General features: G+C 46.0%; 1 protein-coding gene and 2 long non-coding RNA genes across 13 annotated transcripts in view; 2 read left to right on the plus strand and 1 right to left on the minus strand.

Moving 5' to 3' along the window:
- B4GALT5 (beta-1,4-galactosyltransferase 5) overlaps positions 1-14689 on the plus strand; it is a 40005-nt gene extending 25316 nt beyond the window's left edge. For 2 of the 5 annotated variants that reach the window (XM_032448601.2, XM_015882116.3), the window contains exons 2-9: positions 5291-5425; positions 7496-7609; positions 8161-8285; positions 8896-9012; positions 9828-10015; positions 10201-10323; positions 10776-10877; positions 11767-14689. In XM_032448601.2, coding sequence (XP_032304492.1) covers positions 5308-5425; positions 7496-7609; positions 8161-8285; positions 8896-9012; positions 9828-10015; positions 10201-10323; positions 10776-10877; positions 11767-11914 — 1035 coding nt within the window. In that variant the 5' untranslated portion in view covers positions 5291-5307 and the 3' untranslated portion in view covers positions 11915-14689. Of the gene's footprint in view, positions 1-5290; positions 5426-5896; positions 6086-7495; positions 7610-8160; positions 8286-8895; positions 9013-9827; positions 10016-10200; positions 10324-10775; positions 10878-11766 lie in introns of those variants that run through there. The other 3 variants (XM_085519873.1, XM_085519872.1, XM_085519874.1) reach the window with 3 other exon arrangements.
- Positions 14583-19577, minus strand: LOC146757869 (uncharacterized). Of its 3 annotated transcripts, XR_014935856.1 has the most exons (3): positions 19299-19436; positions 16250-17857; positions 14583-15373 (listed from the first exon to the last, which is right to left on the minus strand). It is a non-coding gene; the product is annotated as an uncharacterized LOC146757869 (long non-coding RNA). The 3 variants fall into 3 exon arrangements; XR_014935855.1 differs by lacking the exon at positions 14583-15373 and having other exon boundaries at positions 17542-18878; positions 19299-19577; XR_014935857.1 differs by lacking the exon at positions 14583-15373 and having other exon boundaries at positions 17542-18135; positions 19299-19570.
- LOC146757870 (uncharacterized) lies at positions 17108-26369 on the plus strand. Of its 5 annotated transcripts, none has more exons than XR_014935859.1 (5): positions 17108-17248; positions 20487-21420; positions 21491-21596; positions 23014-23118; positions 24068-26369. It is a non-coding gene; the product is annotated as an uncharacterized LOC146757870 (long non-coding RNA). The 5 variants fall into 5 exon arrangements; XR_014935862.1 differs by adding an exon at positions 20226-20281 and having other exon boundaries at positions 17174-17248; positions 20487-21596; XR_014935858.1 differs by having other exon boundaries at positions 20487-21596.
- Positions 26370-26670: the final 301 nt, after the last annotated feature.

Raw genomic sequence — 26670 nt, forward strand, 5'->3', positions numbered from 1 at the left:
GGTCCTGCTGATTTGAATGAAGAGCAAAGGCAGCTCTGGATGCTGTAACAGCGCCTATATTTTGGCCTGATGAGCAGGAGAGTGCTTTGTTTCATGTTCAGTCTGTCTGGAGGGCAAACTGTAGTCATAAGCTGAATCTTGGGCCCCAGTTTGGAGCAACTCCATTGCAACAGACATGAGACTGTGCATGTGATAACCCTTCTTGTATAACAAAGTCATGGTAGTTGAACATAGTTGAAAAATCAGGTCTTGGTCTGTTTCCTTTGATGTATCCCAAACAATTGTCACGCTGTCTTTCCATATGTAGGGTGTCAGGGTGTTAGAACTTTAGGTAGTGAACATGGTGCTGTGTGGGCTGATCTGGGAGTTCTGTGGCTCTGTTAAATTACTGTTAGCTTGACAGTTTGATAATCTCCAGTGTGCATAGCTAATTTCCAAATCTGGAAGATTAACAGATCGGTGATTTCAAAATACCACTACAGAAGTGGTGTGTGATTATTAAACCCAGCCTGCTGCCTGTGTTCTAGATAACTTGAAGTTGCTGAGACAGTATAGCTTAGAGCTCCCAGGTCAGTGCATTTCCTGAGAAGTGTAGTGGCTGTGGCCTTTTACTGCTTGTTTTAGGGCTTTCTTCCCAGTGTGCCCAATACTATGACTTTGCATGGGGCAGTGCCTGCAGTGGGATTTTCCCTTTCCTGCAGACAATTCCTATGGCTGGGGAAGCAGAAGGTTTGCAACAGTACCAGGAGGGGACCTAGCTGCCTGGCTTCACTTGCCCAGGTGTTCAATTTCTGCTTTCTGGCTGAAGCTCTCCCTCTGTCTCCTCTATCCTACATCATTCTGGGTGTTGATTCCTGCCTCTTGGGTATGATGCCTGCGACACAGGAATTCTCCCCACCCTGTCTTTTAAGGTAAGAGGAAAAAGTGCAGAGCTCTCTGTGTTTGCTGAGCTGCTGGTGCTTTGCTTGGTGTCCTGAGGTCAGCACAGTGGTGCCTGGAATGCATCAACCCAGCTGTAGGGCTGCTGCTGGGGCTCTACCAATAAGCTGCTCTCTTAATGCCTAGATTAAGAACCTAGGGACTGTTAGAAGAATCTGGCTTCCCCATAGTCCACAGCTTTTTAAGTTTTTCCTTACCACTTCAAGTTACAAACTCCCAACAGTTGGGTCGAACACCACTGCCATTTCAGATCTTCCCCCTTGCCTGGTGCACGTGAGGGCTGGTAACCAGCCAAGCTGGGAACACTGATCTAATAGGTGCTGCTGCCTTGCTAATTCTTGGGCCATTTAACAACTAATTCCTTCCTGTGCTTTTTATAGGCAAAGGGATAAGTAGCAGTGTTAGTGTTAATATTAAATTATACAAATCTAATGAGAACCTCTTATTTAATTGTTCTGGCACTGGATGCATCTTCAGAATTGAGTGCTGCTGCACAGGAAGGCTAACGGAGCCTTATGTCTCCTGGTGTGTTATCTCTGGGTTGCTGTGTTGCCCATCTTCCTCATTAATGTGTTTACAGGTTCTGTCTGTCATAACTGTTTATCTTTTCCTTGGAGGTTGAGTCTAAAGTGAGTGTGGTTTGAAAACTGCTTTGTGTTGCTGATGAGGCTGCAATGGGATTTGCTGGAGGAGCTTCATCACGGCACTCTGGGACTTTCCAGATCTTCTTTCACATGCCAAGTGCACCCTCAGCAAATTTGAGGATGATACCAAGCTGAATGGTGCCGTTGATTACGTTGGAAGGAAGGGGAGCCATCCAGAGGGACCTGGACAGGCTGGAGAAGTGGGTCCATGTTTACCTAATGAGGTTCACTAAGGGCAAGTGCAGGGTGCTGTGCTTGGGTCAGGGCAACCCCAGGTGTTTATACAAACTGGGGGAAGATCTCCTTGAGATCAGCCCTGTGGAGAGGGTCCCTGGGGGTCCTGGTGGACAAAAAGCTAGATATGAGCCGGCAGTGCATGCTTGCAACCCAGAAGGCCAGCTGTGTTTTGGGCTGCATTAAAAACTGTGTGGTCAGCAGGGAGAGGGAGGTGATTGTCCCCTTCTGCTTGGCACTTGTGGGGCCCCATCTGCAGTACTGTGTCCAGGCCTAGGGCCCCCAGTACAGGAAAGATGTGGGGCTCTTGGAGTGAATCCAGAGGAGGGCCACTAAGATGATCAGAGGGCTGGAGCACCTCGTAAGAGGAAAGGTTGAGGGAACTGGACTTGTTTAGCTTAGAGAAGAGAAGGCTCCAGGGAGACCTTGTGGTCTTCTAGTACTTGAAGGAAGCATTTAAACAGGAGGGGGAATGCCTGTTTATTAGGGTGGACAGTGATAGGACAAGGGGGAATGGTTTTAAACTAAGATGGGAAGTTTAGGTTAATGATTAGGAGAAGGTTTTTCACACAGAGGGTGGTGGCACACTGGAACAGGTTGCCCAGGGAGGTCATGGATGCCCTATCTCTGGAGGCATTCAAGGCCAGGCTGGATGTGGCTCTGGGCAGCCTGGTCTAGTGGTTGGTGGCCCTGCATATGGTGTATGGGTTGAAACTAGATGAGCATTATGGTCCTTTTCAACCCAGGCCATTCTATGATTCTATGATCTCCAGTGTCTGATGCTGTAGGAACCCAGTGCTTCATGTGCTCTCCTGGTGCCATATGAGCTGTGTGTGTGGCTAGGATTTATTGCTTTGCTGTTCCAGCACCTGCTCCAAGGGTAGGGCCCAGGTTGACCATATGTTTTGTTACATCTGGAGGAGAAGGACCCCTTGAGCAGCTTCTTGGTGCTGACAGTGTGACAGAAAACTGTAAATCTCCTTACAGAGACAGATGCACTCCTTCTTCCTTGAAGCCTGGATGTTGCTACCACTAGGGGGGCAGGGTTCTGGTGTCCATCTTGTCCCACTTTCTGGGACCTTGAGCTGGGGACAGTCTGGTCCTGTTGGGGTCAGGAACAGGATGCATTGGGTCTGAGCACCTGTGGTGCTGGCAGCTGGCCTGGGTCATGCTCAGCACTCTCCCAAACAAACTGCTGTGCTAGAAGTTTTCCATGAAAGAGCCAGCTGTTTCTGAACTAGAAGTGCTCTGAAAATACCAGCCAATAAATGATTAGAGGAAGCTTTTAGTGCTCATTTCTGTAATTGGACTTTTCAGATCAGGTTGCTGTCCCAGTGTTGTTGAGTAGCAGTATTTCCCCAACACATCCACCTGTGCTCACTGGGGTGTGGGTTGGAGGGTGCAGGTCTCTGGGTGCTGCTGTGACCCTGGTGCTGCGTTCTCATGTGTCATCCTGGCAGGACTGGCTTGTCCCTTAAACTAATGGGAATAATGTTACCTCAGTCACTTGGGCATACAGAGTTCTGAGTTTTGCTTGCTATCTGTGTGGAGGGTCTTCTGGAAATGCTTTGTTTAAAAAAATAAAAAATAAATAAATTCCTGATGGTGGTTGAGATCCCCTCCTGTCCTCATGCAGCTGTTCGTGATGTAGCCTGGCTGTGAACACTTTCTAGATGTGCTCTGAAGTGCTATGTGCTCAAATTGAATAAAGGGAGAATGCTAGTGTAATTTGCCATGTGGTCTGATGTGATTGTATTAGCCATATCGTGCAATGTAGGTAATTGTTTTCTGCCTGAAACCTGGCTTGGCCATGCTCACAGTCAGTGATGGTAATGCTGATGGCACCGTGGCTCTGGCTTTGGAGGCAGCTGACTTGTGCGTTATGCAATTACAACCTGGTCCCGCTACTCATCAGTAGCCAAGGAAAGTGAGGATATGTGTGGGTTTGAGTACAGCCCTGGCAGCTACGCTGAGCTGATTTGGGCACTGTGCAGGTATAAAAAATGAAATGGTATAAATAATGCATTTCAAGTGTGATTTTCTGGGACATAGGAATGAGCATGTATAATGTCTTGGGGTCATGGTATGGGGTCCATGGCATCAGCTGGGGCAGTGAGGTACTGGGGGTCTTTTCTTGGTGCATGGCCTCCAACTGTTGTAGCAAAGCAGTTAACATGGGAGAAGGCAGTGCTGCCTGGAACAAAGACAGGCTTGTTTTCACTTGAGTTCCCCTGGGGATGGTAATGTCTGTGACAGTCTGTTAAGGATTCCCACTGCAATTTCATGAAAGTCAAAATGAGCAAGTCATGTCATGGCTTCTGTGAGGCCATGCTTTGTCTCTCCTGTTAGGGAATGGGGAAATTAAACACTACATTCAGTACTGAATAAACCTCCCTATTCCTTAAATTAAGTGGGGTTTGGATATTGATTTGTGTCTCTTTCATTCTTTCATGCTCCACCAAATCCAGTGTCACTTTATCTATTGAATCAAAGGCATAAAAAGCTAAATGACTTGTTCAGAACCAGCAGGTTGTCCCTTGCACTGACTCTGGCCCTGCGTGAGCTGGAAAGTGCAAACCTGGTGGGACCCTGCTGCTGTTATCGCAGCCTGGTGCTGGTACAGATCTCCAGCAGCGCCAGCTGCCTGAGCAAACAAGGAGAGGCTGTGCCCTGTCTCGTGATTTTTTCCCTTGGGGGTTTGGAAAGGGAGATAGCAAGCCTTGAATCCTTGCTGTGGTGGCTAAGGTGGAGCTGTGCCTTGCTGGTCCTTGTGCTGCTTCTCATTCTGGAGGTTCAGCTCCTTATTGCTGTGCTGGTGTCACCCATACCATGGACAGGAAGAGGCTGAACTGCTGGAGAATGCGTTCCGACAAACTCTGAGGCATATTCATCCTTTTTTGCATGATGCACTCCTGTGACCTCTGTCACTGGCACGTTTGAAGGGTAATGGATGGGCAGGAGGAGTTTGGAAAGAAGCATTAAATGAGCTCTTTTTTCAGCTGGGCCTTTGTTACTGTGGTGATGGTGTGCCAGGGCAGGCTGTAGCAGGTTGGTGAAAAATCACCTAAGCTATGGAGCAAAATATTTACTTATATGGGGGAACACACTGAGTTGGACACGGGCAGAAGGCGAGTTTCATTTGAGGACAGCAAGAGGAGACTTGGTTGTGTGTCTTGTTTTGAGGCACTAGCCTAGCTCATTTCTGAATTAAATGTCTGTCCTTAAACAGCAATGACACAATACAGTCTCTGACATCAGTGGCAAGTGGGCTGGTGGGACAGGTCATCAGCTGGCTGCAAATGTGTTCTGCCCATACCATGACCTCCATGGAACCCGGGTCACCCCAGCATGTGTGGCCTAGTGGTGTGCCAGCGGCATGGAGCTTCCGGGTAGTAGGAAAGCATCCAAAAGCTTTGTGTTTCTCTTGCCTGCAACTGGTGATTCTCATGGAAATATGTTTGTTTTTCTTGCAGTGAACACCTACCTCTTCATGATGCAAGCACAAGGCATCATGATTCGTGAAAACATGAGAACAATAGGAGCTCAGGTGTATGAGCAGGTGGTCCGCAGTGCCTATGCCAAGAGGAATAGCAGCGTGAATGACTCAGGTATTTCTTTAACAATTATTGTTCTAATTAAAGCTTCCATTTCCATTGGAAATAAGGTTGAACTGAACCTCTCTCCTTGAAGGAAATAATTTATGTTGATAAATACGGAGTGTGAATTTTGACTGTTTTTTCATATACAAATATATGTATGTGTGTATATGTATTTTAGTTCAAATATTTAATTTGAATAAAAGGGAGAAGTCTTGATAGGTCTCAAATGAGTGGATAGTGAGCTGAAAACCTCTTTGCTTTCCAGATGCCTCAGTGTGTTAGATTCAATCACTCTGAGGATAAACACTTAAACTCACCCTCTATAGCAGGGATGGGAACTAGGTGATCTTAAAGGTCCCTTCCAACCCAAACCATTTTGTGATTCTATGATCAGGTTTCAGATTTAAAAAAAAACACTAGGGCCAGGGGAGCTTTAAAGGGTAGGATGGCTTCCTGGTTTGTATTTCTTATTATTTGTAGCAATTCTGTGTCCCTCCTGCACAGCTTGGGCTGTTTGAGGATGGAAATTTCAGCTGAAGAAGGTGACTGGTGAGGAAGGAACTCACTGTGAACTAGAGAGAGGGAGGCTGGGCGCTTTGGTGATGAGAACCTCTAATTGGTGGGCTCTCATGGGGTCTGAGCCCTCTGAAGTTGGCCATCATCTCTATGAAGTGGGCAGTGAAACACTGCTGCCGAAAGAACTGGCTGTGCCCAGACATCACAAGGTCATTACAAGGTGATGTAAATCTTCCTCTCATCGTGTGGGAGCTGAAGAACCTGATCCATGCATGCAGGCCACCTGGGAAATAAGCCATTAGGAGCCAGCAGAGGCTTTAGGGCATGGGAGACTGCCCCAGCACCCAGTGGGCAGGAGGTTGCTAGTGTTCTTTGAGCATCCCCAGTGAGGCAGGGAAAGGTAGCATTTCTGTACAGAGCTGACTTGTGGATGTGTGTGCCCTGAAGCTTTAGTTTCTAGGCAGATGGTTTAAATGTGGTGTTTGGTCCTGAATGGCAAGATGACAAAGCACAGGGTGGTCTGCTGCAAGCACCAAGTCCTTCTGCCTTGCCTGCTTTATTCATGCTTTGCTGTTTTTTTTAAATTCCCATTATTAAAATGAGGAAGTAATTTGTGACTTCTTAAGCATTTGATAGTAGGTGCACTAATAAATTTCCTGTGCAAGCGAGCTGGGAGCATCTTGTCCATATTTCACCAATAAAAGGAGGCAGCTGAATTTCACACTGAAATCAAGCATTGACAGTATTTTCTGGTGATATGAACTTAATGGGAATTTGGTTATTAAAATCTCAAGCAGTATCACTTATATGTAGGGAGGAGAGGGCTGGAGTTGGAAGTGAATGGACCCTTGGTGTCCCAGTGGGCTTTTGAGGTATGGGGCTGCCTGGGGCCTGGGATGAGGTAGTTGCTGCAGGGGCAAAGCCCTTGGAGTGGGCTGAGAAAGTCGAGAGGCAGCGTCCTCCTGTGGCAGCTGATGTCTTGCTACAGAAAGGAAACTTCTCTTGTGCTGAAAGTGTAGGTTGTGGTAGGCTGGAGCTGCGTATGCAAAGTTGGTGGCTGGGTAAAAGTAGAAAGCAGGATTTCATAGCTATGCAAGGATGTAAAGCAGCTGGAGGTGCCAGCAATTCAGAGGTTGTGACTCAGAAGGTGAAAAGAAGCAGAGGAAGTGCTGGAGAAATGGGCCTACTGGGATGTAGAAGCCTGGTATATACCCTGTAAGCTGTGTCTGGCTCTGTGCTGGCCCTGTGCTCCTGAGCCCTGTAGGATGCAGTAGCTCCTCCTTCACTGCACCTCTGTACCTTGACTTATCATTGCTGCCTGAAAGCAACGGTCTAATCAAGAAGCTGACAGTTTCTCTAGTGTGGCTTCACCCAAGGCACTGGAGCCACTCCTGTGGTACTGAATCATGGTGCCATACCAGGAGCTTGTGCTTCATGAGGACACCCCTGTGACACTGGGGATGTTCTCAGGTGTTGGGGTTTGCTCATGGTGGCCATGCAAATTGGAAATCTGCAGCTCAGGTGTAGATTTTTTTTTTTCTTTTTTTTTCCCCATTTCCCCAGATTATCCTCTTGACTTGAATCACAATGAAACCTTTCTGCAAGCTACAACTTTTCTTCCTGAAGATTTTACATACTTCCCCAACCACACCTGTCCCGAAAGGCTCCCTTCTATGAGTGAGTATTCTGTGTGCCCAGCAGCTCTGTGCACCTCACCTATCATGGCACAGCATATTATGGTACTCTGCAGCACCCTGGTTCAACTCTGTCCCACCTCTCCCACAGTACTCCAGAGACGAATGACAGCACTGTTCTGAACTGTCCCTTCCTGGGAAGTTTTTGTTTGTCCGACTGCTCATATTAATTCCTTCTATACTGGAGTTGTGTCTCCCTCCTGAAACTTGACTATTGCTTGGTAAACATGAACAAAAGGGGAATTGTGTTCTGCTAGGTGGTTGGGAAGCTGGGCAACCCTTTTCTCCAGCTCCCTAACCCCACACTGGGCACTGGCTGCAGAGTGCAGCCTGGAGCAATGCTCCTGCATTGGCAATATTAATTGGTAAATGAGCATTTGCAAGGTAGATGTTTCTGAAAAGGGGAAAATGTCTCCTTAGTTGTCCCCAGTGTCTTGGGACAGTAGAAGCCACCTCTTCTTGGTTCTGAGGATAGGGCAGGGCCAGGCAGGCACTGCATGGCTCCTGACCCCCCTCCTCCTGCCACCTCCCCAGAGGGCCCTATTGATGTAAATATGAGCGAGATTACGATGGAGGACATCCACCAGTTCTTCTCCAAAGACCCTTCCATCAAGCTGGGAGGCCACTGGAAGCCAAGCGACTGCCTGCCTCGCTGGAAGGTGAATGGGCACTGAGGAGCACCTCAGGGCAATGGGGTACTGGGAATGCTGGAATCTACATATCTGATGTACTGCTGAGTGGTGGGTGTGAGGATCCTTGGGAGGTGGGACTGCAACAGCTGCAGAGGAAATGCTGCTGATGAGGGCTGTGTTAATAACATGAGTCAGCTTTGGATTACTGCAAGGACTGTAAAGAGCCTGCAAGGAACTTGCCCATCTGGTTCCCACTGATGAACATCCAGCATGTTCCTGTCCTGTGTGGGAATGAGTTTCCCTGGGGAAGAGAGGTGACATGTACAGGGAATCCACCCAGAGGGGGTGGCACAGCACAGTGTAGCTGCCCCACTGCTGCCTCTGTGCTGCTGGGTAGGGTCACAGGGATGAAGGCTGCAAGCCTCACAGGATCAGCAAAAATTCCCCAAGAAGTTAATACAAGAGCCCTGACGTGGGGGTGGGAAGGGATTCTGGCTGCCCAGCCCTACATGGGAGCCATTGCCTTCATGTAGGGAAGAGCAATGCTGAGGCTATGCCAGCTGGCATCTCCTTGGTTTGGGGTTTGCAGGGAGCTGCTCTTGGGTTGCAGCTTGAGCTTTCTTTTTTTCCTCCTCAGGTGGCGATCTTGATCCCATTCCGCAATCGCTATGAGCATCTTCCAGTCCTTTTCAGACACCTTATTCCAATGCTGCAGCGTCAGCGTTTACAGTTTGCATTTTATGTTGTGGAACAAGTAAGTAATAGTGATGGTCAGCAATGGTGAGCATACTCTGGTGTCAGTGCAGCAGCATCTTGACAGCACAGCTCTGCATTGTGTACTGAGGGGACTCCTTGCTAGATCCAAACTTGTGAACCTCTGATGTTAATCTTGCAGTGTTTAAATTGTCCTGTCTTGCTTAAAATTGGCAAAGATGTTACCCTGAAATGACTGCTTTTAATCCAAAAAAAAAAAAAAAAAAAAGTAGACATTCAGATTTCTTGAAAATACTACACTGGGAGGAGATGGTTATTTCTTTAAGATTTCTTTGAAGCAGGTATTTTCAGTTTCCACAATGCTGCATTACCTTTGTGTGTCTTTGTAGCGTCTTGTGGGCTCAGGGATGTGCTCAGCTCTGGTCCATGTGATCTCTGCAAGGCTTCCACCAATGTGGAACATCAGACTGTAATCTAATATGTGCATGAACTATCTGGCTTCACCCACCCTGTAGGCATGCCTTCATGTTTAGTTGTCTTTGTTCTTCTGGGTAGTAGCCAGTAAAAATTGTTTTCAACAATCATCAATCAAGTTTTCACTGTGTTGTTTTTTTTTTTTTTCTCTCCCCCCCCCCAAGTATCTGACTAATAATTCTCACATCTTTATTTTTGCTGTTGTACACTTGTGATATGTAAGCTTTAGTTAATCCCACTAATCTGTCTGTTACTATATTGCTTCCTTCTGAGCAGTGGACTGGGGAGTGGGCTGCTCTTCAGCTCCCTCAGTCTGTGTGGGAATACCCTTGCTTGGTGTAGGGCTCCCTTTGAAGGTGCCTCTGCTCTGTTTTCCCCTAGGCTGGTACTCAGCCCTTCAACCGTGCCATGCTCTTCAATGTTGGCTTTCGGGAAGCCATGAAGGACTTGGACTGGGACTGTCTCATCTTCCATGATGTGGACCACATACCAGAAAATGACCGCAACTATTACGGGTGTGGACAGATGCCAAGACACTTTGCAGCCAAGCTGGACAAGTACATGTACCTGTAAGCACTGTTCTTCCTCTGCACTGCAATAATAGATAAGGAGCGAGTGTTAGATTTTCTTACCAAAGGCAGGAGTGCAAAGTAAAACATTAAAAGGAGGATGGAGGAAAGTATGCTCACAGCTCCAGCAGGGGCTGTGTGGTGGCTGATGCCTTCCTTGCTCCTGACCTCTCTCTTCTGCTCAGGCTGCCCTATAATGAGTTCTTCGGTGGGGTGAGCGGCCTGACTGTTGAGCAGTTCTGGAAGATCAATGGTTTCCCCAATGCCTTCTGGGGCTGGGGTGGCGAGGATGACGACTTATGGAACAGGTACGTCTCTGCCTGTGTCCTGCATCCCTGTAATGGGATAGCAACAGAGCTCCGTGCAACATGCTGCTGTTACCAGCATTGCTGTATCCCTTGTTGTGCTGTGCTCACCTGGGCTGTGGGCAGAGCCAGCCTGGCTGAAGTTGACATAGGTCCAGGTGGGTGGCACTGCAGGCTATAGATAGAAAGCAAACTGAGGAAGACTGGCTGTGTAATAATGAGCTTTGTGTGCCGTGTTCCATGGTGGGGATGTCCAACAATCCCCAGCTGATCTTTGGGTACCTTGAGGTGATGAGATTTGCACAGCCTGGGCAGAGGTTGGGGGTTTCCACAGCTTGTCTGCTGTAGAAGCCATGAGTGCATTGACTTCCTTCTGAGGAAGGTGTGCATGCTGGCAGTGTTGACAGCACAGCATGTGCAACAGTAGACTTTTTTTCTTCTCCTTTTCAATGCAGAGTGCAGTATGCAGGCTATTCAGTGACTCGACCGGAAGGAGATACAGGGAAATACAAATCAATTCCCCACCATCATCGAGGAGAAGTGCAGTTCCTAGGAAGGCAAGTGATTTTTATTTTATTTTTTTTAATTTTTAATTTAATTTTATTATTATTTTTTTAATTTTAAGGGAACCTGAGACCATGTTCAGGGCTCCCTGCAGCTATTAAAGGGCAACAACAGCTGTAAGCAGTGAAGGAGATGAGAGATAATGTGCCACAGCAGTCCCAGAAGCACTCTAATGTGAAGGCAAGGGGGTCCTAGTGTACCTGCAGCTCCAGTGAAGGCTGTGCTTCCTGCTTTCTGCTGTAGTGTTTCTCAGCACGCAGGGTGACCTCACCATTTTCCCAGGGAAGGGAAGCATTTGTTATGCTGCCATTTCCTGATGCCATGAGGTCTTCGGAGCTAGCTAAGGCACATACTTCTTTGCTGTGACCTAGACCCTCCCTCTTCTCCCTGGCACATCTGTTCCTTAGTGCCTTTCCTGCCCCAGCTCCCCTTGGCTTGCTCTGAGTGCAGCCAGGTATCAGTGCAGCTGTGCTGCAGGGTGGAGGCCCTGCCACCAGGCTGCTACTGCCTTTTTTTTTTTTTTTTTTTTTTTTTTTTTTTATAAATCATGCTGCCTCTAAATCTGGTTGAGGCTGCTCTTGTGCAACTACGGTTTCCTTCCCCAAAATACAGTTCATCTCCTTTCTCATCACTCAGAGTAACACCATTAATTCTGGTTTTGTGCGTGATCCAGTTTCCTAAAAATGGTGAAGTCCTCACCATCACTGGGATGCTTTGGCTGGCCCTGAGCCCAGGCAGGCTTTGAGCAAGAACTGGGGAGCAAACAGCATCTTTATTAAACTGTAGAATTTTGTGTACTTTGCTTGGGTTGCCTGCATGTCAGGAATGTGTACAGAAGGTGATGTGGTAGTGTTCCATGTGTCTCTGCTTCTCTCCGAACAGGTATGCCTTGCTGAGGAAGTCAAAAGAAAGGCAAGCCCTGGATGGCCTCAATAATTTGAACTACTTTCCTAATGTCACATATGACGCCTTGTATAAGAACATCACTGTTAACCTGACACCAGAGCTGGCTCTGGTAACTGAATATTAAGTGGAGAAAATAACTTTGCTCTGCTCTTCACCAAGAGAGCATCACACCTGACTTTCTTTTCCAAGGGTTGTCAAGGACGAAATACTTTATCTAATGAAGGATCACAGTATTTTGGAGTATAAGGCTGAAAGTGCACGCACAAATTGTCCCAGCTATCCCAGCGCTACCTGATCCTCATGCAGTGAGCTCCACAGGCTTTTTTGTTCCCTGCCACTTGCTTTCTGGGTTTCAGGACAGCTGTTGGAGCTGCTGCTCTCATCTCCACATTCCTCCAGCAGTCCTCAGCTCTGGGCTCACTTAGGGCATGTTCTTTCCTCTGGCAAGTGTTTGGAGCAATGCAGTTGGAGCTACTCTGGTGGGAGACCAGACAACTTCTGGTACCATTCTTCTACATTTGTGCTGTTTTTTAAAATGACCTGCTTAAAGTATATACATCAGAATCGCTTCTTAAAGAAGTGTAAATGTAAATATGCTGTGTAAGTTGCTCATTTTTATTATCTTCTATGGTTTGAATCCAAGCTAGAGGTCTACATGAAGTCACTCTCTCATCTTAGTCCTGAGTTCTGTAAGCACTTGTGTGCGCATCACTGTACCTGTGCAAGTTGTTCCCTATTCCACCAGTGAGACTGCTTGCATGATTTAAGCTATACATATGCATTAATATTTGTGGGACAGAGCCCTTGGCATTAAAAGCCGCAGATGAGAAATACAACCATGTTGTCACTCCTTACAGGAATCATGTAGGTGGCTCCTTCTGGGAAGAGAGAATAATATTTCTGTCATGTTTGTGACATACTGTGCAGATCAGTGTGAAGCTGTATGGGATGGGATCCACCACCTGTTCTGTACAACCCAATGGCAGGCATGGCTCTGCAGCTCCCTGGGAGCTCACCTCGTCCCTGCCATCCCCACGTGGAGCAGAAGGGTTTGAGGGTTGTTCTGTGGAAGAGAATTAGGTAAGCAGTGAGTGAACCCAGTGAACAGTAGCAACCGACCTGTGGTTGCTACTGTTGGCCACCTGAAAGCACTGGCAGGAGTGCAGCTGGTGGGCAGGCTGTCAGCAGACACCAGTACGGGAAAGATGAAGGACACGTGAGTTCAGCTTATGCAAGCTTGCGGACTAGGAACCTGACAGCTTGGTCTGGTGCCCCATCCAGCCTCTGGAATTCTGTGCCCCCATCCTTGCTCTGCAGCAGGCTGGGCTGTGACTGTCCCATCCCCTTCTTGCCCAAGTCAGTCTGTAGGTTACGCAGCATGTATACAGTCATTTTTACTGGACTTCCCCAACTTAAAGGTAAATATATTGGGGGTTGTGTTTTAAATTCTATTTATACAAAGCACTTGTATTTCTTCTCAGAAGTACTTTAACTTTCTTCTTATTGCATTGTTTACCTTAGGCTTCCTTTCTGTTCATAGTTTACATTCTTTTCTTGGTTTCGTGGACGTATGATCCCCATACACATCTGTTGTGGGTGTGACTGCCCAGAGCATTCCTAACCTGTATCTGGAAAAAGAGGGTTAGAACGTAGAGTTCTGGTGGTGTGGATCTTACTGGCCAGCATGAGAGGACAGCGAGCCTGCCCTTGAAAAGCGCAGATAGTTTGAATTTACACGTGCTTTAAAGTCACTTCCCAAGGGGATCCAGCATGGTTATTTATAGGCAGAGGTGAGGATTTGCTTTTTATGATGCATATAGCAATAAAGACTTCCTTCAATTTCTGAATCTTGATCTCTAATTCACGTGGATCCTTTTCAGATGCTAAACCTGTGTTATCCTAACCCTCTTTTTTTTATTCTTGAGATGTTGCTAGAAATCTCTTTGTTTAATGGTGCTTCAAATAAGGAATGTATTTCAACTTGTTGACGTTCACTACTGCAGGAAATCATGCATGTGTGTGTGAGTAGGTGTTTATCTACCTTCGTTTGAATCCTTAGCCTTTGAAGTGTACCTGACTTCCATTGCACCTTGTGTTGAACAAAGTGCGATGTTACCTCTGATCAGAAATGCACTGTACAGATGGCATAAGAATCCATTTCCCCATAGCAACATCCCTGTTCATAGTTCCTTTGTTCTAATTACATTGAAATTTTCCCTTTTCAAAATGTGGAATATCTTTAAAATGTGCACTGTTAATCTTATGAGATATATCAAATACTTTACAGTAAGTGTAACTGTTAAAAACACACTGTCAAACACGCGTGCTGTTGTGCTGTAAAAATTCTTGTATCAAGGAGATCTTGTACATATTCTGGCAGCTGAAATCCATCGAGGCTACGTGTTCACCCCTTCCGTGATGCCATGGCATTACAGTCCCATGGCGGACAGACCATGTTCAATGCTGACTTTTTTTTTTTTTTTTTTTTAAATAAGTGGCCATAGGAGTTTAATTTGCAGAAGTACTTATTTTTGGTTTGTTACTCGTAGAGCTCTGCTTGTCTAGGAAAGGTACTGTCGGAGCAATGGCCACAAACTGAAGTCACTCACCAGTAGAGGTGGCTTCAAACTATATTGTCTTTCTGCTGTCATTGCTCTTGAGCTTACTGCTATGTTTTTAAGAGATGCCGGGGGACATTTTTGCACTGAAGACAAAGTGTTTTAAAACACACACACACACACACACACACACACACACACACACACACACACACACACTTCTCAGCAAAGCAATCCTTTGTGTCATTACATTTATTTACCCGTGTCTTTGTACATTTTTGTATTTGTTAATTTATGAATGATTTTTTTCAGTAAAAAAAAAAAGACATATTCAAGAACAATGCTGGCACTGGTTTCTTCTGAGTTTTGGTGTTGGGATGAAGGCACTGAGTGGCGTGGGAAGGGCTGAGGTTCCACGGCAGGAACAGAGGGGCAGAGAAATTGCATTGACGACTGGGCACCAAGCTTCCCTTACAAGCTTTAAGCTATCTTCCTCCTGCTTTGCTAGATTAAATAGCAGACAGCTGTGGTTTGTCCCAAGCCCTTGCCTTTATTTAACTCTCAGCCTTCAGCTGAGAAGCTACATCCTCACCAGGGTGTGGGGAGGGTGGCCTGGTGCAGGGCTCCTTCCACAACTGCTTCCCCACTGAGGGGCGGTAGGAGGTTGGGGGGGGATGGGGGGGTGATATGCAGCCCTGGCTCGGCTGCACCGGAAAGTTTGTACTACACTGAGCCCTAAAATGGCTTCTGGGGCACAGCAGCCACGATACGTGGCCTGAGATGGAAATGTGAGCGCGGTGCTCAGGGACGGGATTTAGCAGCGGTTTGTGAGCACAGGACAGTGAGGTTACGGTTGGACTCGTTGATATTGAAGGCCTGAATCTCGGAGTGTGGGAACTGTTAGAGCTGTTCTGTTCTAAAGGTTCGAGGCTCTTTGGGGATGTGCTGGTCATTGATCCGTACCGACCTTGGCTTCACTGCACACGTCAGAACAATTGAGAACAGCATTTACATCACCTCAGACACTGGCAAAACAAACAAACAAACAACAACAACAAGAACAACAACAACAACAAAACAACACAAAAAACCGACAACATAAACTGGAATATTAATTGAGAGCTTTGCAGTGTTTGCGGGGCGGCTTCACGCTGATCCCGCCCAAGATTTTCTTTCTTCGGTCTCTGCTGCCACCTGCTGAACAACGAGCCGAACCGCCACCTCCACAACTGCGGAAATCTGCGCATGCGCACTACCGTGCGAAACTTGGCGCATGCGTAAGGCGAACATAAACTGACGCATGCGTAATACGGTGCCAAAAAAGCCGAATCGCACTAAAACTGGCGCATGCGCACCGCCGTTGTTCTAAATCTGGCGCATGCGCACTGGCGACCTAAGACTGGCGCATATCTCCTATCATCAACCCCAACAGCACCCTATTGTCACCCCCCCAAAAAAAAACCCGGATTTGGCCCCAAAATGGCGCTGCGTACCGTTATAGCCTCACTGTGGGGCTCTATGGGGCTCAGTGGGTCTCTATGGGGCGCCGGGTTCCCTCTGGCTCCTCCCCCATCTCCTCGTGACTCCCGTTGTAAATAAGCGGCCGGTTCCGGTTCCAACCGGGACCCGCCGAACCCCCCGCAGCCACATGGCGAAAACACCGGAAACGGACAGCCGGAAACCGAGCTGCACCCCCCACAGCCGGAACCGGAAATAAGAAGGCGGTCTAACTGATAACCCACAATCCCCTCCGCCGGAAAAGACGCCATTGCTCGCGAACAAAATGGCGTCCACCTAATGAGGCGTTATATCCCACAATGCACCTTGCCAGAAGTGACGCTACTGCGCATGATCAAAATGGCGACCGCCAATTCCACGTTATATCCCACAATGCAACATACCGGAAGCGACGCTACTGCGCATGATCAAAATGGCGACCTCCAGATGCCGCGTTATGCCGCGTTATATCCCACAATGCAACATACCGGAAGCGACGCTACTGCGCATAATCAAAATGGCGACCTCCAGATGCCCCGTTATGCCGCGTTATATCCCACAATGCACCATACCGGAAGCGACGCTACTACGCATAATCAAAATGGCGACCTCCAGATGCCTCGTTATGCCGCGTTATATCCCACAATGCACCATACCGGAAGCGACGCTACTGCGCATAATCAAAATGGCGACCTCCAGATGCCTCGTTATGCCGCTTTATATCCCACAATGCACCATACCGGAAGCGACGCTACTGCGCATGATCAAAATGGCGATCCTCAGATGCCTCGTTATGCCGCGTTATATCCCACAATGCAACATACCGGAAGCGACGCTATTGCGCATGATCAAAATGGAGACCTCCAGATGCCTCGTTATGCCACGTTATATCCCACAATTCACCATACCGGAAGCGACGCTACTGCGCATGACCAAAATGGCGACCTCCGGATGCCTCGTTATGCCGCGTTATATCCCACAATGCAACATACCGGAAGCGACGCTACTGCGCATAATCAAAATGGCGACCTCCAGATGCCTCGTTATGCCGCGTTATATCCCACAATGCCTCATACCGGAAGCGACGCTTTTGCGCATGATCAAAATGGCGATCTCCGGGTGCCTCATTATGCCGCGTTATATCCCAGAATGCATCATACCGGAAGGGACGCTACTGCGCATGATCAACATGGCGACCTCTGGGTGCCTCTTTATGCCGCGTTATATCCCACAATGCACCAAACCGGAAAAGACGCTACTGCGCATAACCAAAATGGAGACCTCCGGATGCCTCGTTTTGCCACATTATATCCCATAATGCAACATACCGGAAGCGACGTTACTGCGCATGATCGAAATGGCGACCTCCGGTTGCCGCGTTATATCCCGCAATGCACTTTGCCGTAAGTGACGATGTTCCTCACTATGAAAATGGAGTCCGCGACGTGCCGGGACACTGTGGGGCTTTATGGGGCACTGTGGGGCTCTATGGGGCTTCTATGGGGCTTCAATGGGGCGATATGTATCTCTATGTGGCTGTGTGTGGCTGTGTGGGGCCACCGCTCTAACCTGTCCTTTCTTGGTTTTCTTCCGCTATACCCTTCTTTTCCTGGTTTTCTTGCGCTATACCCTGCTTTTCTTGGTTTTCTTTCACTTGTTGGAAATATCCTCAATAATTTTTGGTCAGGACGGTATCTCTGATAAAAGCAGTTTTTATTCGCGATTGCAATGGCGGGCGCCCTGATGGCAGAAGCGCACCTATGGACATGATGTTACAGTTTTTATACCTTTTCTCCCATATGTTTCCCCCTCCCCCCTCCCCTTTGGTTGGGTATTAGAGTTTACAATTTTACCCGAGGTTTGCATTTGTTAATTACATTCTGAAATTTGTTAGTTCACTTGCTATCTTGTCAGTCGCCATCCTGCTGTTTCTGTTTCCAAGATGTCTCGGTACTCTTATCGTATTGATATGTTGATTCCCTTCAAAGCTTCTTCCATTCTGTCCTAGAGGCCTTTGTTAAACAAAGAGCCGGGGGGGGGGGTGATTCCAGTCCTTCCCGATATCTCTTCAGGCACATCCTTAGGTATTTTTACAATGTGTACAACAAAACACTAAAACATACATTGTTGCTAGTTTATACAGGCATATTGTTAATTATTTTAACTTCTCCTCTTTGGATCCTTTATTACTCAGGTCTTATTTGTCCAGCACCAAAAACCAGTAGTTCTATTTCAGACAGCTGGGCAGACAGGGGCTGCAGTCTTTGTACCTGTGACTTCTACCTAATAACTACAAATTGCTTCACTTAAATAATGAGACATTGAAATAAAATATTTTTATCTTATTCTAAATGCAGAAACAACATTTGATTCCCACACACTCTAACCCATCTTTCCTTGGTTTTCTTCCGCTCTAACCTGTATTTCTTTGTTTTCTTCCAGTCTAGCACTTCTTTTCTTGGTTTTCTTCCGCTATACCCTGCTTTTCTTGGTTTTTTTCCGCTCTAATCAATCTTTTCTTCGTTTTTTTTTCTGCTACACCATGCTTTTCTTGGTTTTCTTCCACTCTAACCCCACTTTTCTTGGTTTTCTTCCGCTCTAACCCGTATTTCTTGGTTTTCTTCCGCTCTAACCCTGCTTTTCTTGGTTTTCTTCCATTCTAACCCATCTTTTCTTGGTTTTCTTCCGCTATACCCGTCTTCATGGTTTCCTTCCCCTCTAACCTGTCTTATCTTGGTTTTCTTTCTCTCTATACCACCTTTTCTTGATTTTACTCCGCTGTAACTCGTTAATACTTGGTTTTCTTTTGCACTAACCCTGCTTTTCTTGGTTTTCTTCCGCTCTAAATTGTCTTTTTTTGTTTCCTTCCACTCTAAATCTGCTTTTCTTGGTTTTCTTCAGCTCTAACCCTGCTTTTCTTGTTTTTTTTTCCACTCTAATAATCTTTTCTTGATTTTTCTTCAATCTAACCCGTCAATATATGTTTTTCTTCCGCTCTAACCATGCTTTTCTTGGTTTTCTTCCGCTCCAAAACTGCTTTTCACCAAGAAAAGAGAGGTTAGAGCGGAAGAAAACCAAGAAAAGCAGTTTTAGGGAGGAAGAAAACCAAGAAAAGCAGGGTTAGAGCAATTCCCCTCTCTATGCTCCTCCTTAACATAAACTATAAATCTGTAAGTACCCTTTGCCTTAGTGAGGCCCCCTTTATGTAGCTAAGTGTTCCCTTTTCATCTACTATGGGGTCCTTTTTCACTATTCAGTCTGTCATCTACTGATCGTCACCTTCCAACATGGTTCCTTGTGTAACTCCATTGATACCTCCGCATCTACATACAGCTTCATTGTCAAACATTAGCTCATTGTCCCCCCCCCCCCATTGGCACCTCAACATCCCCCCCCAAACATTTCTGCCCCCCATCAGCTCAGCATTATTCCAGTATCAGAGCCAGAACTCACCTCCTGTAGTGCTGTTCTAGGCTGAGCAATGTGATGGTGGAGAAGCCAAGTCCTGGAGGCAGCAACAGAGCAGAAGAGCTTCTTCATGTGGGTAGATGTCACCACAACGAGGAGCTCCAGCAAATACCTGCTGCCTCCCAGTGCCAACCCTTATATGAGCACCAGAAGGAGGCGGAGCCAGCCCTGCAGCCAATCGGATGCATTGCCTGCACTTGGGCTGTACTGCTGTGTCCCCGCCCCATCATGGCTTCCAACCATGACTAAGCATTTCTATTATATCACCCTGATTATATAATGATATCATCGCCCCCATCACCCCCCATCATTCCAATGTCCCTCCCCATAACCCCCCATCTTCCCAACGTCCCCCCAGCATCAACCCCTGAGCGGTGCCCACAGTGTCACCCCATTGTGACACTGAGATCTGCACCCCTGTGTCCATATACTATGCTGTCGTTTCTTCTCTATCCATAATCCTCCCCTTTAGGAACAGGTAGATATAATTATTAACCTGTTATTGCTTCATTTTTGGCTTTGTTCCTGATTGGAGCTGTTATGTAACATCCTGATTGGGCACCTGCTGAGGGGAGGGGCCAACCCCATGGGCACAGGTGGGGGCCGTTGAGGGGTGGATTGTGATTGGTTGGAGCCTGGCTCCTCCCCTCCTTGATTGGTATTTAAGGGCTGGGAAGGGCAGGGGGCAGCATCAGTTCCTGCTCAGTGCTCCTATGGGAGCATTGGGGGTAGTGGATTCTCCTTCCTGCTGCTTTTGAGCTCTGGATACCATATGGGATGCAACTCTGCTTGGAGATCCTTTTCTTTGGGGTATAAGGTGAGTGTCTGGCTTTGCTATGGGGTAAGGAATTTCTTCTTTGTTACTGTTCTGATGTCTTCTCCTTTTGGTTGCTTATGGATGTGTATGAGAAGGAGCTGAATTCTGGCACCTGCTTCTTTTGGATGGAGGGCTCAGCCTTCAGAATAGGGTGGGTGATCACTTCTTTCTATTTGGGGTTGAAAGGAGGAGGATGGAACGGGTCCCTTTGGGATGCTCCATCCCTAGAGGTGTTTGAGGCTGTGGGACCCCGGTGTGGTGTTTGGGTAATGTCCCCATAGCAGGGGGTTGAATGGAGATGGTCGTGATGGTCTTCAGTGCTGATCATCATTTGAATCTATGTTCATATATTGCAGAGTATCAGCCCCAATGTTGGATGCTATGGGACGCTGTTCATCATCATCTCCATCTGGATTTGAAGCCATTGGCTGCTGCTCTCTGGACTCACTTCTACAGCCAGTTCTTCATCCATCTCATCATCTTCCCATCCAGTTGGTGTCTTCATCACTTGGACATGAGGACACTGTGGGGTCCTGCATCAGAGGCCTTGTTGAAGTCTAAGTAGATGATATCAGCAGGTCTTCCTTCATCTACTGATGTATCAGTGCCATCATAGAAGTCTATGAGGTCAGTCAAGGAGCATTTGCCCTTGGTGAGGCTGTGTTGGTTCTCCATCATCACCTCCTGCCTTCCTTGAGCCCTGGGTCCTTCTATGAGGATCTCCATCATCACCTCCTGCCTTCCATGAGCCCTGGGTCCTTCTATGAGGATCTCCATCATCACCTCCTGCTTTCCGTGAGCCCTGGGTCCTTCTATGAGGATCTGCATCATCACCTCCTGCCTTCCGTGAGCCCTGGGTCCTTCTATGAGGATCTCATCATCACCTCCTGCCTTCCATGAGCCCTGGGTCCTTCTATGAGGATCTCCATCATCACCTCCTGCTTCAATGAGCCCTGGGTCCTTCTATGAGGATCTGCTTTGTGGTCATTCCCAGCACAGTAGTGGGACCGACGGCTCAGCCGTTCCTGGGCTCATCCCTTCTACCTTCCTACAAAGGAGCGCCATGTTGGCCGTGTTTCTGCTCACCGGACTGCACCCCATTGTCACCACTTCTCAGTCTGATGCATCTCATCTGGACTCATAGACTGTTTGATTTCAAGACCTTGGTTGGTCTTGCACTGGGTTGTTGACCTTATAAGGTCCAATGGGGTCTTATGTGGGGCCCTATTGGTTCCAATTGGATCTCATGGGGCCCTATTGGTTCCAACATCCCTCCCTACCAAACCCAAGGTGAGTGCTGTGTCTATAAGCTGCCCTGCAGATGTGGGCAGTGCCTTCATTGCCGTGTTGTGTCCTACAGGTTCCAGCAGAGCACAGAGATGTGCGGCTCCTGTTGAGAGCAGCGAGGAACAGAAACCTGCATTGCCTGGACCCAGCTTTGCTGATGGTAACTCTCAGCCCAGCAGGTAAGGGCAGCACACACAATTGCTTTTTATCTGTTCCATACTGAAATTGAAGGTAATGTTCCATTATTATAATGATAATGTCTGCTCTCGTCCTTCTGCATTCTCTTTTCCTCTGTTCTCTGCTGTTTCTCCAGCATTTCCTGCAGTGTTTCCTTTGTTCTCACTTTATGTTCTGTTCATTCTATGGGCCTTGTTCTTCATTTTGGTGCTTCATTCCCTTCAGCCTTTCATTCCATGTTGGAGTTCCAAGCAGTTTCCTCTGCCGCCTTGCCCTCCATTTTGATGATCTTCCCAATGTTCTATTGGGCCTTGCCCCCCATCTGGATGTTTCTTGTAGTGCCCTTTTGGGCCTTGCCCTCCATCTTGATGTTTCTTGTAGTGCCCTTTTGGGCCTTGCCCTCCATCTTGATGTTTCTTGTAGTGCCCTTTTGGGCCTTGTCCCCCATCTTGATGTTTCTTGTAGTGCCCTTTTGGGCCTTGCCATTCATCTTGGTGTTTGCTGCAGTTTTCTCTTCAGCTTTGCCCTCCATCTTGATGTTCCTTGCAGTGTTCTTTTGGGCCTTGTCCTCATCTTGATGTTCTGCGTGATGTTCCCTTTGGCCTTGCCATCCATCTTGATGTTTTACATGATCTTTTTTTGGCCCTTGCCCTCCATCTTGACGTTTCAGCAGTTCTGTTTTGGGCCTTGCCCTCTGTTTTGCAGTTCCATGCAGTGTTCTTTTAGGCCTTGCCCTACATCTTGATGTTGTATGTGCCCTTTTGGGCCTTGCTCTCCATCTTGATGTTCCCTGCAGCGTTCTTTATGGCCTTGCTCTATTTTGCAGTTCCATGCAGCATTCTTTTGGGCCTTGCCCTCTGTTTCATTGTTCCCTTTGTTGTTGTCTTGGTGCTCCACGCTGTTTTGCCTTTGGCCTTTGTTCTTGGTGTTTCCTATAATGGTCTGTTTGCTGTTGCTTTTGCTTTGGCTTTCCCTTGGCTTTCCTTATTGCTTTTGTCCTTGTCTTACCCTTGGCTGCTTGCTTTGCTTTTCTGTTGCAGTGTATTTCTGTGGTTGTTCTGCTTGTCTTTGGGATTTGCTGGGAGGTTTTGTTTGTGTTAATCTTGATCTGCTCCCCCGGCTTAATGCGGGTTGTAGTGATAAAGTCTGTAACCTGTATTTGTTAATGGAACCGATATTTACCTAATATTTACCCAATACTAAAGGTGTCTGTTATGATAAATGCAGTCATAAAAGTGATGCTCAGTGATTTATGTGAAAGTCACTTTAATTATGATTGTAGTGTGGGATACAATTGTTTAAACTTACTGCAAATCTAGACTTAAAAGTAGCATTAATTATATCCATAATAGCATTAATTATATCTTTAATAGCATTAATTCTAGCCCAGTGCCTTCATTGTCATGTTGTGTCCAACAGGTTCCAGCAGAGCACAGAGATGTGCGGCTCCTGATGAGAGCAGCGAGGAACAGTAACCTGCATTGCCTGGACCAGCTTTGCTGATGGTAACTCTCAGCCCAGCAGGTAAGGGCAGCACATAGCAATTGGTTTTTACTTGTTATGTACTGAGATGTGAGGTTAGTGTTTTTGACTTCATTTCTGCACTCCGTGGTGTCCTATGGGCTGTCTGTGCTTGTCCTACTGTGTTGTCTTTGTGTTTGGTCTTTGCTGTTGCTCAGTTGTTTCTTGCAGTGTTTTCCTTGTCCTCCATTTTGGCGTTCCTTGCATTGTTCTCTTAGGCCTTGCCCTCCATTTTGGTATCTTGCATCATTCTTTTGGGCTTTGCTGTCCATTTAGGCATCCATTGCATCATTCTTTTGGGCTTTGCCGTCCATTTAGGCATCCATTGCATCATTCTTTTGGACTTTGCCGTCCATTTAGGCATCCATTGCATCATTCTTTTGGACTTTGCTGTCTATTTAGGCATCCATTGCATCATTCTTTTGGACTTTGCCGTCCATTTAGGCATCCATTGCATCATTCTTTTGGACTTTGCCGTCCATTTAGGCATCCATTGCATCATTCTTTTGGACTTTGCCGTCCATTTAGGCATCCATTGCATCATTCTTTTGGGCTTTCAGTCCATTTTGCCATTCCTTTTCTTGTTCTCTTGGGCTTTGCCCTCCTTTTCAGTGTTCCCTGCATCCTTTTGTAGGGCCTTGCCCAATATTTTGATATTCTCTTGGGTGCTTTCTTCCATTTTGCAGTTGCCTGCATCATTTTGTTGCGCCTTTATGTCCCTATTCCTGTTCTCTGCAGAGTTTTGTGTTGTATTATGTTCTGTTTTGATGTTTTTTGTGCTGCTCTTTTGGGCCTTGCTGTTCATTTTGGCATTGTCTGTGTTCTTCTTTTGTACTTTTAGCTCCATTTTGGTGTTTATTGTAGCAAATTTTTGGGCCTTGCCCACTATTTTACATTTTCATGTCCCACTTGCTATAGCCCATTGATCTAACTATCTGCTTTTCTTCCTTAGGGCCCTTATATTCCCTGGCTGATGGATGTTCCCCTTTGATGCAGCGCTCCATGCTGCCATGCAGGCGTTTAATAAAGCTTTGGGGGGCTGATGATCCATCTCAACACCACATCAGCTACATATTAGTCAATTAACCTCCATTTAATTGGAATTAGCTTTTGAGTTAAGTTCTGTTAATCAAATTGGTTTAAGGTTTGCGTTCAGTTAACCTTACCCAAATTGGTTTTAGATTTGACATCACACTTCAACAAATTGGTTTTAGCTTAGTAATCTATTAACTTCACCCACACTGGGTTTTGTTTTGTAATCATATCACTGCAACTAAATTGGTTTTTGCTTTGTTGTCAATTAATCTTAATGAAATTGGTTATAGCTTTTCAATTAATTTTTTTAACAAAATTGGCTTTAGCTTTCAATCAGTCATTGTTAATCAAATTGGCTTTAGTTTTGCCATTTTATTTTTAATTAAATTGACTTTAGTTTTCTAATTTTTTAATGTTACTTAAATTGGTTGTAGCTTTACAACCATTTAAGTTTAATCTAATTGGCTGTAGCTTTGCAATCTATCTACCTTAATTGAATTGGCTTTAGCTTTGCATTCAATTGATCTTAACCCAATTGGCTTTAACTTTGCTATTATTTAACCTTAACCAAATTGACTTTAGTTTTCTAATTTTTTAATGTTACTTAAATTGGTTGTAGCTTTACAACCATTTAAGTATAATCTAATTGGCTGTAGCTTTGCAGTCTATCTTAATTGAATTGGCTTTTGCTTTACAATCATTTAATCCTAAACTAATTGGCTTTAGCTTTGCAATCATTAAATTTTAAACTAATTGGCTTTAACTTTGCTATTATTTAACCTTAACCAAATTGGTTTAAGGTTTGATTTCAATTAATATCAGCCAAATTGGCTTTATTTATCCTTGCTTACGGGGCTGGGCTAGCCCACTTTTTTTCTATCAGGGCTAACCCAGCCCCGTAACCAATGCCCACGGCCTGAGGGAGCCGAGTTGCTTCCTGGCCACTCTTTGACTCGTGCCCATTTGCGGCCATTATAAGATTTACGCTGATTTCAGTGTGTGCAATTATTTTTTGTCAACCAAATTGGCTTTTGTATTGGACTCAATTAATTTCAACCCAAATTGGCTTTAGCTTTGCATTCAATTATTGTCAACCAAATTGGATTTTGCTTTGGAATCTAATTATCTAATTCAGATTGGCTTAAGTTTTGCAATCAATTAATCTCAGCTAAATTGGCTTTAGGTTTAAAATTAATTTATGTCAACTAAATTGGCTTCAAATTAACTCAAATTAACTCAAATTAACTCAAATTAACTCAAATTAACTCAAATTAACTCAATTTAATTGGCTTTATTTTTCAAATCAAATTATTTTAGCCAAATTGGCTTTATTTATCCTTGCTTACGGGGCTGGGCTAGCCCACTTTTTTTCTATCCGGGCTAACCCAGCCCCGTAACCACTATCTATGGCCTGAGGGAGCCGAGTTGCTTCCCGGCCACTCTTTGACTCGTGCCCATTTGCGGCCACTCTTTGACTTGCGCCCATTTGCGGCCATTTTGAGTTATGCTGGTTTCAGCGCTGTGCTGCCATTTTGAATGTGCCACATTGGCTTTAGCTTTGCAGTCAATTATTGTTAACCAAATTGGCTTTAATACTGAGTCCATTCATGTTTGTGTTATTGATTTCAATTTTGCCTTGCTGTGTATATAATGTGCTGATGCTGTAATTGTACCTTGTGCCATGCAATGTACTGTGTATTTGGATGCTGCGTCTGTCAACTGTGCTGTGCTCTGTACTCAACATGTGGATGCTGTGCCTGTAACCTGGGATGGACAATTTGCTGTGTATATGGATGTTGTACATGTAAATGTGTTGTGCAATGTGCTGTATATGGATGTTGTACATGTAAATGTGTTGTGCAATGTGCTGTATATGGATGTTGTACATGTACAATGTATTGTGCAATGTGCTCTATGTGTTGATGTGATGGTTGAACATTGTGCTGTGCCATGTTCTCAATGTATCAATGCTGCGCCTGTAAATTGTGTTGTGCTCTGTATTGACTGTGCTGATGTTTGTACTCAATACTGGGATCTTGTGACTTGTATCTTGTGCTATTTGTACTGCATATCTGGATGTTGTGCCATGTACTGAACTGCTGTATCCACTTTGTGCTTGTAAATATGATGTTGTTGCTGTATTGTGTTTGTACTATTGTATGAGTTGTATATTGTGTTGATGGAGCTGTAATAAAGAAACAGTTGTGGTGTGTTGTTAATTGTCATCTGCAGGCGATGGAGCAGAATCTAAGGTAGGTGTGACAGGTAAGTGGGGCATGGTAGCACTAGAAGGGCTGTTAGTTCAGTGTATGTAGTAGTTGTTGTTGTTCAGGTTGATTCTGAGTTTGGTTGTAGCTGCAGTAAGTCAGATTGTGCGTGTAGTTGGGCACATGGTCAGTGCAGTTGTTGATGAACTTAGTTTGTGAGTGTAGATGTGCAAGTTGTTGGTGAACTTAGTGTGTTGGAGCTGGTTGCCTTGTTGTTGTAGTTGGTCATGTTGTGTTTGAACTTTGTTGGCAG

Source organism: Coturnix japonica, chromosome 19 (assembly GCF_054131305.1).
Source record: "Coturnix japonica strain WE chromosome 19, WE-NBRP24, whole genome shotgun sequence".
NCBI classification, from domain to species: Eukaryota; Metazoa; Chordata; class Aves; order Galliformes; family Phasianidae; genus Coturnix; species Coturnix japonica.